The sequence below is a fragment of the Lepidochelys kempii genome, chromosome 1, assembly GCF_965140265.1.
Source record: "Lepidochelys kempii isolate rLepKem1 chromosome 1, rLepKem1.hap2, whole genome shotgun sequence".
Taxonomy (NCBI): Eukaryota; Metazoa; Chordata; order Testudines; family Cheloniidae; genus Lepidochelys; species Lepidochelys kempii.
This window is the reverse complement of record NC_133256.1, coordinates 136891583-136905960: the sequence shown is the minus strand read 5'-3', so window position 1 is coordinate 136905960 and position 14378 is coordinate 136891583. Positions and strand designations below refer to the sequence as shown.

General features: G+C 43.1%; 1 protein-coding gene across 23 annotated transcripts in view; it reads left to right on the top strand.

Annotated features, from left to right (window-relative positions):
- The window catches only part of CTPS2 (CTP synthase 2), a 144718-nt gene that overhangs the window by 57458 nt on the left and 72882 nt on the right, over positions 1 to 14378 (top strand). For 3 of the 23 annotated variants that reach the window (XR_012160270.1, XR_012160272.1, XR_012160273.1), the window contains exons 15-16: positions 6865 to 7027; positions 13653 to 13847. The exons of 16 other annotated variants lie outside the window; for them this stretch is intronic. Coding sequence is in view for 3 of the 7 variants with exons in the window: in XM_073355958.1 (XP_073212059.1) it covers positions 6865 to 7027; positions 7476 to 7519 (207 nt within the window). In the remaining 4 variants the exon portion in view is untranslated. Of the gene's footprint in view, positions 1 to 6864; positions 7028 to 7475; positions 7555 to 13652; positions 13848 to 14378 lie in introns of those variants that run through there. 4 more of the 23 variants (XM_073355958.1, XM_073355966.1, XR_012160274.1 and 1 more) reach the window with 4 other exon arrangements.

Below are 14378 nucleotides of genomic sequence, written 5' to 3'. Positions count from 1 at the left end.
CCGCACAGCCTCAGCTCATGTGCCATCAGCGCTCTGGGCGGCACGGCTGTGAGTTCCTGCCGGGCCACGCGGCTGTGAGAGCCACTACCAGGTTAAATTGCTCCCCGTAGGAATGTGCTACTTTCAGAGCACCAGGACTGGCAGCCGTAAGTAGTACACTGTAAGTAGCACATTCCTACGGGGAGCAATTTAATATACTACACCTGGGTAGGAAAGGCTGTGCCTCCCAAAACAGCCTGGCTCCTGCCCCCTATCCACCACTTCCCGCCCCCTGACTGCCCCCTCAGACCTATCCAACCCCCCCTGCTCCTTGTCCCCTGACTGCCCCCTCCCGGGACCCCCCGCCTCTAGCCCCCCCCATCCCCCAGAACCCCAGCCCCTATCCAATCCTCCCTGTCCCCGACTGCCCTGACCCCTATCCACACCCCACCCCCTGACAGGCTCTCCAGGACTCCCACATCTATCCAACCACCCCCTGCTCCCTGTCCCCTTACTGCCCGCCGGGACCTCCTGCCCCTTATCCAACCCCCCCACTCCTCGCCCCCTTACCAGGCCGCTCAGAGCACCAGCAGCCGTAAGTAGTACACCGTAAGTAGCACATTCCTATGAGGAGCAATTTAGTACACTACACCCAGCCCTCCATACAGTTTTGGAACCCTGATGTGGCCCTTGGGCCAAAAAGTTTGCCCACCCCGATTTAAACTGTACCATGTGTCAAAGTACTACCCCCACATAAAGCTGGAGCTATATAAAGGCCATTTCCTCACATCATGTTTTTGTAGCATGAAATAAAAATGTTAATTCTAAAATAACTGGGAAGTGGACCTGCTTAGTGTGTGTTGATAACCAGTATATAGGAAATACAGTACAAGGAGACCAATCCTTTTACAATAAAGAACATCTTTATTATCTGCTGATAATGTTATCACAATAAGTAAATCTGTAAATACATATATATAATATATACTTTTTATGAATGCCAAGTTTTTTCTCTCTTCTTTTGCCAGTGGTAGTGGTCCTCCTTTTGTCTTACTGGCCTGTGCCAGTTACACGTTTTATAATGGACACAAATTCTTCAAAGCTGACTTTCCCATCATTATTTTTGTCCAACGATTTAATTATGTTATCGAGAGAGAATGCACCCTGTTTTTATGGAAAAATAATTTAACTAGTTAAGTAAAAAAATTAATGGTCACAGATCCTTCCTGATAAGAAACATAGCCCATAAAGTAGGCTAACTATCAATGTTACTATGGAGGTGTTGCTACTACTATGGGATCTATCAGTAAGTACATGTCGTGTGTGTGTGTGTGAGATTGTTATATTGACTAACCAAGAAATGCAATGTCCACAGTCTGCTAAAGTTGTTATCAATGATGTACCAGTCCTCTGAACAGTGTGAGCAATCATCTGCCGTTCACTATAGAAGAGCATTCCTAAGAAATAGTTAAAATTCTCACAGACTATCAAGAAATCAAAATGTCCCCATGTGCAAGAGCCAGTGGACTCAGTGCAACCAAACACGCCAGAGGTTCTTGAACAAATCTCTACAGCAAGGCTTCATTATGACTAGGCTTTCATTCTGATGTAGGTAAATTGAGTTCAGACTATATAACAAAGATGGGGAAAGAATGATAGGAGCAGTAGCATAGACTCACTGAGCTACAGTGGCCACCATTAAAAGTCAACATCTACCACACAGTGCTATCTCAGGGTCTAACCCAGAGCCCACTTACATCAGTTGAAAGAATCCCATTGACTTCACTGGACTTTGGATCAGGCCCTGAGACAGGACTGTTCCCCCCGTATTTAGAATACTCTGTATTGTATTAGCAAAATTGTTCAAATGTGGAAAATCTAGCTAAGAGCATCAACTGCTTTTAGTCCAGTCCGTATTATGAAAGTGCACATGACATTCTGGTGCCGTGAATTTTCTGAAAACATTCTTGTTAATAAGTCAAATTTATAAAGCGGGATAAACCTAATTTTGATTGTGATTTAAGCTGCTTTTTTTTGTTGTGTCATACTTTATATCTATTTCAGTGTCAAACAAGTTGCACATTTCTTCAAAAAGGGAAAATGCTACAAAAATCTACTATCCAAATTGCAAATAGAAATCATTGATAAGACAGGTGAAATGTGAGTGTTCAGTCAAATCTGGATTTATTTTCCTCCAAGGCTGAACCAGCTATGACTGATATAAAAAAGTTTTAGTAAGAAAGCACCTGAGCAGACTTACAGGTTTGTTTCCAATTAACTAAATTATGACTATAAATTATGATAATTGTTTGATAAGGAAGCACTTTTTTATACTTTATGGTTTTTCCACTAGGCTTAATTGCATATACTGGATCATGTAACAGATTTTTCTCCATCCAACAAATTGTAGCAAAATGAATAAAGTGGATTTTTGTTATTTACAAAATTCTGGAATTTCCACTGAGTTCAGGCCTTTGACAAAATGTACCAACATTGATTCAACACACCCACATTTAACATCTAAATGTCCACTCCAGCAAAGGAAACTGTTTGGAGTCCTACTGAAGTCAGAATCCAACTCCAGTTAATCTTCCAAAATCTGATCATTCTTGAAACCCCCAAATGGTGTCATATGGACATTTCTGCAGATCAAGTGGTGGTGGTGATTTTTTGCCTTTGCACTTTTCTTGAAATCACAGAGAATTATTATCTCCATTTCCATTACAGCAGGATCTTCAACTATTTACCAGCTTCTTCAGACTTCTCACCTAAGTTCTGATACTTCTGTTTTCAGAATTGAATAATTACCAGTCAAAGTCTACCTAGTATTAAAAGTCTAAAGATCCTCTGAGATTAATCAAGATACAGTTGGGATGACCAGATGTCCTGATTTTATAGGGATCAGTCCCGATTTTTGGGCCTTTTTCTTATATAGGCGCCTATAACCGCCACCCCGTGTCCTGATTTTTCACACTTGCTGTCTGGTCACCCTAGATACAGTATATAGACTGTGGGGAATCTTTTATATGATCCAGTTGGTGCAACTTTGCCTTCAGAACACCTTATAAAATACATTAAAAGTATTTCTTTCATAGTGCCAAGTTGTGAACTCCGTACTCACATAGTTGTCCATTGTGAGTAACTGCTCACTAAGGCGAGTGGTGGATTCACATACTGACCCTTTGACAATGATCATTAAAGTCAATGGGGGCATAAGGCTCTGCCTTGCAGGATCAGGGCCTATATTTACATTTTTCCACCCATTCCACAGAGTACAATTGATGCTGCTTGGGCTACACTTACCTGCAGATATTGTGCAAATTGATTTTGAAGCAGGTTTTTCAGTCCATCAATGGACAGCGCGCTGGTACTACCCTCCATCAACGCATATTGGGTGAAATATTTTAAAAGGTTACCATCAAGTAAATTTTCCATATTTCTGTTTATATTCTTGAAGAATAACTGTGAAAACAAAACCAAAACCCGACATTTGAATGTTTAAAGAGAAGGAAAAAATCAGTGATGGATTTCATTCCAGGTAGCATGTGTCTGTTTTGGATGAAGAGGGCAAGTAGTTAGTATAAGCAACAATTGTTTATTATAAGTGCAGTTTTTGGATTGGAAATGATTATGTTAACCAAGCAGTTATCAACAGGTGAAAATGTAAATCTCCTCTAATATATTGAAACTATCGACTAGGTATACAGGTTTGTTTGATTTTTTTTTCCTATTGGGCCAATAATTCTCTTCCCACTAACATCTCAGCAGTGAATATGTTATCCTTAACTGTTAACCCACAGGTACAGTGGGCTTTTTCTTCAATATGATGGGTTCAACCCACTTCCAAAAGAAAACGGCAAATTAATATAAGAGATTTTAAACGTGTAATAAATTCAGATCGTACTTACCTGACTCACGAAACCCAGAACAACTAACAGAATTCAGCAGGAGTGAGAATTGTGGGGTTGGGACAGCCTTTATAGTCTGTATGCTTTCACTCCACCCTGATTATGAAATTTTTCTTTTGTCATTAAAAACAGTACACTAATTTTAATCCTATAGCTCCAATGATCAAAGGTTTTGCATACTTTAGAAAAAAGACTTAATGAAAACAATTTTACAACTGAAGGGACACCATAAACCCCTATCCATGCATTTAGATGAGATTTCATGAAGGCCTTTCTGTGGGTATTTCCCCCCTACAAACTGTGTTTTAGTTTTTAAGCTCTGCCACACCCGCTTCAGAGTTAGCCTGGGGAAATCTTCTACAGAGAGAGGCTTTTCTGTACATGCATAAAACTTTGTTGTTTCCAAAATGTATGTTGCCTGATCCTTTTTAAGGGTTAATAATAATTGTATTGATTGCCTGTTGATCCTGATTAGTGAGCTGGGTGTAAGAGGGTTCTTGTCCCAGAATCAGACTACAGAGAACTAAAACCAATACATTCAGTATCTCGTTGGGAGCCTCGGGATCTATGGCAAGGACACTCACACTGAGGGCAAAGCCAAGCCTTGGTAATTTTTATTAAAACCAGTACTAGAGACAGAAAAGCTCCAAACCACATACACAGACAGGAATAATACAGTATTGGGGATATCTGTGGTATCATTCCCTTGCATATGCTCTTAGACTTATATACTTACACCCTTCCTTGAGGACCGGTGGTAAGAGACAAAGGACCAGCCCTGCCTCTGGCATGCTGAGTGAGTCCAATAGTCCAGGTTCCCCAATGCCCAAGATTGGTGGCAGATAAGAATATAGCTAAAGGGTCAAATGATGGAAAGCTAACCTCATCCACATGGTGGTTTGGCCTATTACAAGGCCTGAACACTATCACAAATATTCATTCTAATGCCGAGCTTTCCAAGTCCAAATCTAACTTCCTCACCCTTATAATATTGGAGTGCATTTAAATATCCTATAAGTTAACTTATTAATGCAATTTAATTAATTATCATATATGCCACCTATGGCTCAAGCAAGTTTGAGGTTAGACATCTGCCAACATTTCTGTCCTAAAATATCCAAGTCCAGTATCACTTCAGTATTCCTGCGGTTGCCTGATATCGTTATATTCCAACTCCTGCTATTGAGCAAGCTATTCCTAGTTCCCCAAAACCTAAGGGTAACTGTCAGGTCATTCATCTATGCCAAGGGTCACAGGTCTACTGTGCTTGGCTATACTTATGCTAACCTGCTTAAGCTAATGTCTTACAGGGTACAGGCCTGTAGGTTCCTTTTGTTACTGATGAATATAATAAAAAACTAAGCTAGTTATGGGCTACACTTAGCATACAGCATTTTATCATAAAACATATTCATTGACCTTCTGGGCTAGAAGAATGTAAAAGAAATGTAATATAGGAGTGGATGGCTAACCGTTACAGTACAGTCCAAGAACCTGCCTATATTTAAAATACAGACCTAATTTTTAATAGTTATTTATTTTGAGTTTTCATTTATAATTCTCCAAAGTACACAGTTTTCATTTATAATTCTCTCAAAAAATGTTACACGCACAAAACTCTAAAAGCATTTCAGCTAAAAGCTGATTAGGTAAAAATTAACTCTAAGGTGCTGAAGGTCCAGTATACTCCTTATTTGTGCTGATGACTTTTGTCTTTATTTGTTGTTATGGTCTAGCTCTCACGGTCGTACTTTAAACTGCTCACTTCCTGGAGATCCAGGTGTGGTGCTTGTAACCCAGGCTTAGAGTATGAGGGGTAATGGATGCAGTTCACCATGGGTCAGTCATGTCTACCCTGTGGCAGAGAAACCATTTTATCAAGAGTCACGGAGTCTAAGTATTCCTCTGACAATGACATTTTTTTGGTAGCATAAAATGGGCATTAAACACACTAGAGCTGGGCAAATAATGTGCTTGATAGTATGGAGATTCATTCCAAGCTCTCACAGATGTCCCTGTAAGTGCTACAAGCACCGTGTCACTTTCCATGATCATGTTTACAAAGTCAAGCTGCTAATTTTAAGGGAATTTTATGTGACTGTTCACCCCTGTAAACTTGTTTGGTAAAATATTTACAAACACAAAAAGTGGGGAGAACAATCAAAATGAACTGGATTATAAATTTGAATAAATGTTTGTGAATACTTTTTATTTTTTTTTGCAGAATTCACTTATTTTTATTTGTATGCAACTTGTGTATAATCAGTAGCTTCCAGAGCATCAGGGATCTAGTCAGTTGGTAAAATCTCTCTTTAACTCTGCATGATCTGATGCAGAGGGAAAAATTATAGAGCAGACCAGGTTTCTCAGACTAGATGGCATAAACTAGGATCCTGTGTTTCTGTGACATACAGGACACACATACCGCAAATATCTGGAATGATCTGTTGTTTTAGTGAATAAGCATAATGGAGGGAAGTGTAAAATCTTAGTCTGAACTGGAAAAATCTACAGCCTGTGAAATATTTGCTATGCTGTGTGCAGATCATGCCTAATGCAGCATCTGGGGTAAAATAAAGGGACGTGTTATAGCTACAGGTCAGCAAGAGTGCAGTACAGCTTTGAATCAGGTTGTAGGATATAGTAGCCAGGATATAGTAACCAGCAAATGAGATAAGTGCCTGTTGTGGGGACACAGGTGGCAAAAGGTAGAATGAAAGCTGGGCTGGAGTGCCTTTCCTCTAACTGCACAGGAATCTGTCACAGCTCATGAAGTACAGCAATACCTATATCCCGTGGGTTGCAATCAGTATTAGTCGTTCCCTCACTATTGTGCATGAGTGTGCCGCCAGCAACAACTGTACACTGTCACCATGCTGTGGGTCAGCACTAAGTCTTCCTGACGAATGAAAATACCATTTTGGTCCTCTGGTCACAAGGAGAGATGTGTCTGATAGGCAAATCTGTTTTGTTGCAGGCAAACAACCTGAAATACGTGTGTGTGTGCGTGCGTGTGTGTGTGTGTCACACAAACTGCCGTGTGGTGTGCAGATCAAAGGGATGCGCAGATGGTGCTTGGTGTCTCCAAATCCAGCAGCCCTTAGGATGTGGTGCTCTGCAAAACGGAAAAAGAATTAAAGGTGAGAGTGCATTGATAGTCAGCCTGGTGGTACATGGCCTTTTTCAAGGCATGTGTTGCTGGATGTGGAAAATTAACTCTCAACCAGAAATGGAAGATGTGGGACAAAATAACTACCTGTGTCACTGCCCTTGAATTTATGAGATCAGGAGGATACAAAGTATAAATGGGGCAATAGGGAGCATCCAGAGAGGAGCAGATTGCTCGAAAATCATCAGATAACCTTTGCTACGGGTGGGGACCTCACTCAGAGAATTGTACTTAAAGCCACTAAAGAGAAGGTAGTATCACTCCTGGATGTGGATCTGATATGGTGGCAGTGTGGGGAGATGAGAGCAACTTGTTGCATTTAGTCCATAAATAAAGTAGGGATGTGCTTTGGTTGTTACAACTACTAGTGTCTGTAAAATCTCTACTGATGTGCAAAGGTTCTTTGTCTCATCTTGCAGAATACAGGTTGGCTGTCCTAATCTTCAGACTCAGTTTCTTCTAGGCACTCCTTCGTTATGCTGTGACGCTTACATAATGGTATGTACAAGGTGTCTCCCTCACAGAATCAGGTGTGGTTGCTACAGTAATGAACAATTCAGTAGAAGCATTATTGGGGCAGACTTTATGCTGTGATATGCTGCCTAGTGTGCGCATCTGAGTCAGTTGCCCATGAAGTATACACACTTAACAGTCAGATTGTTACGACAATAAAGCTCTCTAAACTGAGTATGCACCCGTACTACGTGAGGCACAGGCTTGGGGAGGAGAATGTACCGAAAAGTGGTTATCTCATAGCGCTTCCTGAAACCATGATCCTGCAGCAATACAATAAAGCTGCTACCCTACAGCTGCTATTTATAACTGGCTAAAAATTTAAACACTTTGTTCTCAAACCTATTTTATAGAACCCTTACAAAGAATTACCTGTCTAAAGAACTGGAGACCCTCATTAATCTGCATTTCAGTAAGACACAGACTCACAAATCTACAGTAGAAGGTACAGAACAGTGAGGTTTTGCTGCTCAGCTGGGATGATGCCAGTGTGGGTAATGTTAAGCTTCATAGGGGATGTTAGGGTGTTGTTGCCATATTACACCGTGGCTATGCCTCTGTTGCTGGGTAAACCTTAACACAGAGCCTGCCATATTTCCTCCTCCCAGAGGCTGATGCTTGTGAGAGTGGGATTGGTGGGGAGAGACTGAGTTAGACTCTCAAGCCCATTGACTTTCAATGAAAATTAGGCACCTAAGTGCCTAAAATCACTTTTGAACATGGGACGTGGCCATCTGAGTTACTTAGGCCTTGCAACACTGAGCAGAGCAACGATTAAGTACCATTCAAAATCTGGGCCCCAGTGCTCCCAGCTGTGCTGTATTTGCTGCAGGGGTAAGGAGGAATCCAGGAGATGATGTCACAGCGTACGTTAATGGGCTTGTGCGGAGGAGATTATAAAGCACCACCTCCTCTCTCCTCAGCAGCAGCTGGGCTCTGAGCTGTAGAAAGCACAGAGGCAACAGCAGCCTTGAGAGCTGCTATTAAGGAAAAATGATGATATTCTTTTTAAGGGTCTGCAGGACTCCATCAGCAGCTGCTAAAGCCACCTGCTTTGGCTTCTTTTCCATATCCCTGGCAGCTTCACTGCATCTGCTATGACACCAGCCAGAGCCTAGCCTGGCCCCCCTGATGTTGTCAGACTCAGCAGCAGGAAGAGCCCTGTCACAGAGAAAGAAAAGAAGAAGGAGAAATAAATTATCCTGCCTTGGAGATTAGATAGTTCCAAGAGCGAGGCAGGGGTTACCTGGGGCTCCCTTTTGGCTAATAGGAAGCATGGCATCATTCTCAGTAGTCACACTGGTGCACTTGCTAATCCTTAGTCCCCGTTAGTCCATGCCTGGGCTGCCCCACATTAATGCAGATTGTTAAGGTTCTCATGTAACACTTTTGGGTATTTCCATTACCCATGTGAAACAAAGAATAAAAGAAATTATAAGCACAGAAGTCATGGCCTTACCTTTCACACCCAAAACCATGTCTGTTAGCAGCTATATATTAATTTTTAAATATGATCTATATCTCTAGCAGTGGTCCCCAAACAATAGGGTGTGCCCCCCAGAGGGCACAGAGGAATGTTCAGGGGGGCCTGGGCCAGTCCCCATGGTAGGTGGGGAGGGAGCATCACCCAGCTCCGCTATGCCCCCAGCTCCGCTCTGGCCCCAGTCAAGGCCCTGGCTTCGGCTCCCTGGCCCCAACCAAGGCCCAGCTCCCGGCCACGGTTCCCAGTCCTGGCTTTCAGCCCCACTCCCGGCTGTGACTTCTGCTCCCACCCTCAGGTCCAGCCTCCGGCCCTGGCTCCCGGGGTGTTATGAACAGATTGCATTACAGTTAAGGGGGGGGTGACAAAAAGTTTGGGGACCACTGACCTATAGATATCCATTGATCTGTCTCCAGAGGAGTGTTTTAACATGTTCAGTAAATAATTTGATATTAGTCATTTTAACCATTACAGTCTGCTGGAAGCAAAACAAATAGAAGTTGCAAGAGGTGGTTGTTGCTGTGTTCTGAGCCAAGCTAATTAGGCTCCTAAATGGACCAGCTGGTACTATAAGTGCTGATTTACTCAGATTCTGGGGTGGCCCTTGACCCCTGCTCCACCCCAGGCCCTGCCCCCACTCCACCCTTTCCTCTCACCCCCACCCATTCCTGCCCCGGCCCTGCCTCTTTCCACCCGCTGCTCCTGCTCCTCCCCCTCTCCCCCAGCACGCCACGGAACAGCTGATCTGTGGAAGGCGCTGGAGGGAGGAGCCAATTGGTGCAGCTGCCGGTGGGCAGGAGGCATAGAGTGGGAGGGGGAGGTACTGACCTGTAGGGCTGCCAGTGGATGCAGAGCACCCACAATTTTTTTTCCTTGGGTGCTCAAGCCCTGGAGCACCCATGGAGTCAGCGCCTATGGCTGGTACTCACTTAGATTCTAAATGGTTCTGGCCCATGTTACTTATTGAAAGAAATATGACTCAGTGTGCTTTTATTAACTGTATTAAAGTTAATAAGGAAACAAATAAAATCAAGCAGGCAGATCGCTAAAATGAATCTACTTATAACATGACTGAATTAAGAATTAAGCAATATAGTGATCGAATCAAAATCAAATTAGGTCAAATCAACAAGGTCCCAGCTTGAAATTTCAGGGGAGACCAGACAGAAGATCTTAAACAAAGGACTTGAAAATGGTTAAAAACAGCAGCCTGTTGTAGGGAGGCAGAGAGACAAAGGGTCTGCAGAGAAACAGACTGTAACATGGTCCCCAGATTCTGGGTCTTTGGGGATAAGTGGGAGCTTGTGATTCTTCCCATGGGTACCCCAGGTTGTGAGGCACCTTACCACCACCTGCCCTTCATGTGAAGGAGTCTTGTGTTTTTGTCTTCCAGTTAGACTTTTTTCTCTGAAGTCTTGACAATCTTTTCATTTGTATTCAGTTCAGACTGGTGATAGGTGAAACCATACTCAATTTACATGTAAACGGATAGATGGATAAACATCTCTTGTCTGACAGAAGACCCATTTTTCACCTCTGCTGATGACTAATATCTTGATACAGATTTTAAGAACATATTCTCATTATACATATATATTACCTTGCATAGCATCTGTCCATAGTTTCACGATGATATTAATGACCAGTGTGACACCGGCTTTCATTTAAGACCTCACATGACACTCTTTGGGGAACCAGAATGTACATACCAGAACCAAGAGATTCCTATAACCCCCTTTCCAGTTGGCATGAAGAGGTTCTTGGGTTACAGGACCTACCTAAACTTTCAAGGAATGGCCAGGGTTAACCCTTCTCCATCTCTGTTTGTGATGATAGTAAGGATAAATAAATGCAGTGACAGAGAATAGCTCCTAGGCAGGGGTGCCACGGGGCTCTGTGTGCTGCCCCCGGCCAATGGGAGCTGGGCGGGGTGGTGCCTGCAGGCGAGAGCAGCGTGCACCGAGGAGCTTCCTGCCCCCCATCCCGCCTAGGAGCCAGACCTGCTGTCCGCTTCTGGGGTGCAGCGCAGTGACACAGGACAGGCAGACAGCCTGCCTTAGTCCCACCACTGTGCCGCTGACCAGGAGCCGCGCACCCCACACCCCAACTCCGAGCCCCAACCCTCTGCCCCAGCCCTGAGCCCCCCCAAACCCACAGCCCCGTCCTGCACCCCAGAGTCCACACCCCCAGCCCAGAGCCCTCACCCCTCCCACATCCAAACCCCCTCCTTCAACCCACAGCCCCTTCCCACATTCTGAATCCCTCGGCCCCACCCCCAACCTGGAGCCCCCTCCTGCACCCAAGCCCCACCCCAGAGCCTGCACCCCCAGACGGAACCATCATCCCCTCCCACACCCCAACTCCCTGACCCAGCCTGGAGCCCTGTCCCGCACCCTCAACCACTCATTTCTGGCTCCACCCTGGAGCCTGCACCCGCATTTAGAACCCTCACCTTCTCCCGCACCCAACTCCCTGTCCCAGCCCAGTGAAAGTGAGTGAGGATCAGGAGAGTGAGCCACTGAGGAAGGGGGAAATGTAGTGAGTTAGGGGCAGGGCCTCATGGAAGGGACAGGGCCTCAGAGAAGGGGCAGGGCTAGTGTGTTCGGTTTTGTGCCAATAGAAAGTTGGCAACCCTATTCCTTGTGCATCATCAACAGAATTATTTAATACATTCTAATTATCTCGCAAACCTATTGAAGGCCCTGGAGTTGTGTAGGATTGAACAGGTGTCACTCAAGATTTAATTTAGCTGGTAGTACCTTTATTATGGATGATGTTGAGTTAGAAGAAAAGAACCCAGCTTGACTCTGAGCCCAAGATGAGCTTGCAGAATTGGTTGTTTAAGAAACAGTTTCTTGTAAACTGAGCACATTTACTATGGCATGGCATAATCTTGTAGCTGAACTGTGCTTTTTACAATGTCACTTCTGAGAGTGGAACTGCACTTTAAACCTTCAGCAAGCCTTTGATCTTCCTTGGTAGGGTAAATTACTACATTAGGATCGCACAATTTGTGTGGACAATTATAAACCAAGTGTTGATTAACTCTTATTCAGTGCTTGTAACAGTTTATTGAACAGGTTGGGCCAAGCCAAGCATGTGTCAGCTACTGATCTAATAAATAGGTACTGGTAGGTGTATTTGGCAACATATAGTACTACTAAATCTGCTTTTGTAACATCATCTGCTTTTGCTGAATTCTTGATGTTTCTTTTGAGTCTGAGGAACACACCTACATTCCAAAGGGTGGTAAATATAATGCTGATAAAGCATAGATGCATATGGGCCGCTTGCAACATATAGACAGCATTTGCCAGGCTTTTGCAAGCAGGCCTGCTTGCTAGGGCAGAACACTATCACACTTGTCATGGCCTAGGTGTTGAATTTAGGACACAGAATGGAGTGTGGTTTAAACTGAAGCCAGCCAAAGTGGATGCTCCAAGATTGGCCCACACCCATTACAAAGGGCTTTCTTGGGGACTGTAGGTTTTGTCATAAACAATTATGGCTGTGTCTGCCTGATCTAAGAGGAAACTATGACAAACTGACAAGGCCAGACCTAAAGAAGAGCTCTGTGTAAGCTCGAAAGCATCTCTCTCTCACTAACAGAAACTGGTCTAATAAAAGATATCACTTCACCCACCTTGTGAAGCTGATGTAGAGAAACAAGAGTGAACAACTTTCATAACTTCTAAGAGCAAGCTCTGCAGGTTATCAGTATTCAGTAAACCAAATTGCACTCAGAAGTGTGTGGTGCATAAGACACTGAATTTTGGTTTGCAGCAGGTATTCCGGCAAGTGTATGACAAAGGGGAAGAATGTCCTGTGGGATACATTTACAGGAAATTACTTCCTCAAAAGATAGCCTAAGTCCTGGTAGAGAAGTCATGGCTTGCTAATGTGTGGTTCTATTAAAGTTCTAACCATGCCTGTATGGCTGAGAATTTGAGATGGTGACTGACCACTGTCCCCTACCTGGTTACACAGAGACCCATCAAAACTCCTGTGGTGGATTACAGTTAGTCACACCAACCGTATTTCCAGATATCAAGTCAAAAATGAAAATGCCGATGAATGATACAAAAGAAATATTGGAGGCATTTGCTATAACATTATGGTTGTAGCATATGAAAACTAGAACATAAAAAACAAGTAAGGAGGAGTGATGGAGTTCGGAGTGTTAGCTGCGTGCTGAGGAATGTATGGGGAAAACTTAATGAATTCACACTGGAAATCAGGAATTCCAGTTCCATTTTTTCCCTACATTTGGGAATTTGACATCAATTCTAGGGGCTGATCCAACTCGGTTAGGAGTCTGTTTTCAAGCCAGCTAAATGAGGATATTTAAAGGGCTATTGTAGATGCAACATGGCCTAGTAAATACAGGGCACAGGACTGGGGATTAAGCATCCTAAAATCTATTCCCAACTGTATCGCTGACTGTCATATAACCTCGGCAAATCACTTAACCTGTCTGTGACTTAATTTTCTCATCTCTAGACAGGAGATAATTACAACAGTCGTTATGTTCCAAGGGCTTTGATATCTGCAGAGGAGAGGCTCTGTCTATTCATTGAGTCTGTTCATCATTTTTTTATTTCAGCCTTGCAAGCCTCAAGTAAAAGAAAATTGGAATTATGAGCTGCACAGGTTCCTAATAGCACATAGGAGAGAAAGGATGATCATTAGGAAGTCCAGATCATCTATGTAATCCCGCTGGATTGAGGGACAATTTAGAGTGATCTAAATCATCTGAGATTTGACCCCCTTTATACAATGGAGTTTTAAATGACAACCAGTAAGTGTTTATTTAGAATGCTAGTTTTCATAAGTTTTTTTTTTAATATTACAAGTATTTTCCTTCCATGAGAGCCTATGGTTCCTTTGTACTGCACTATGCATTATAGGCATAGTTATCTGTTAATCATGCCCTTTGTAAAGTACTTTGAGATCCTTGTATGAAAATGTTCATGTAGGTGCAAATGGTTATTGTCTGTCTATTTCCCTTCCCTGACTTGTGTGATACCATATCCCATGCTGTCCAGGAATGCACCTACCGGTGGATCTGCACCTACTGTCTACCCACAGTGAATTACTGGCCTATGATTGTTAAATTAAAACTATTACTTATGACTGTTGTTCTTACATTTAGGCAGCAGCAACAACTCTTAACCTGTTTCAGAGTAACAGCCATGTTAGTCTGTATTCGCAAAAAGAAAAGGAGTACTTGTGACACCTTAGAGACTAACCAATTTATTTGAGCATAAGCTCAAATAGCTCACGAAAGCTTATGCTCAAATAAATTGGTTAGTCTGTAAGGTGCCACAAG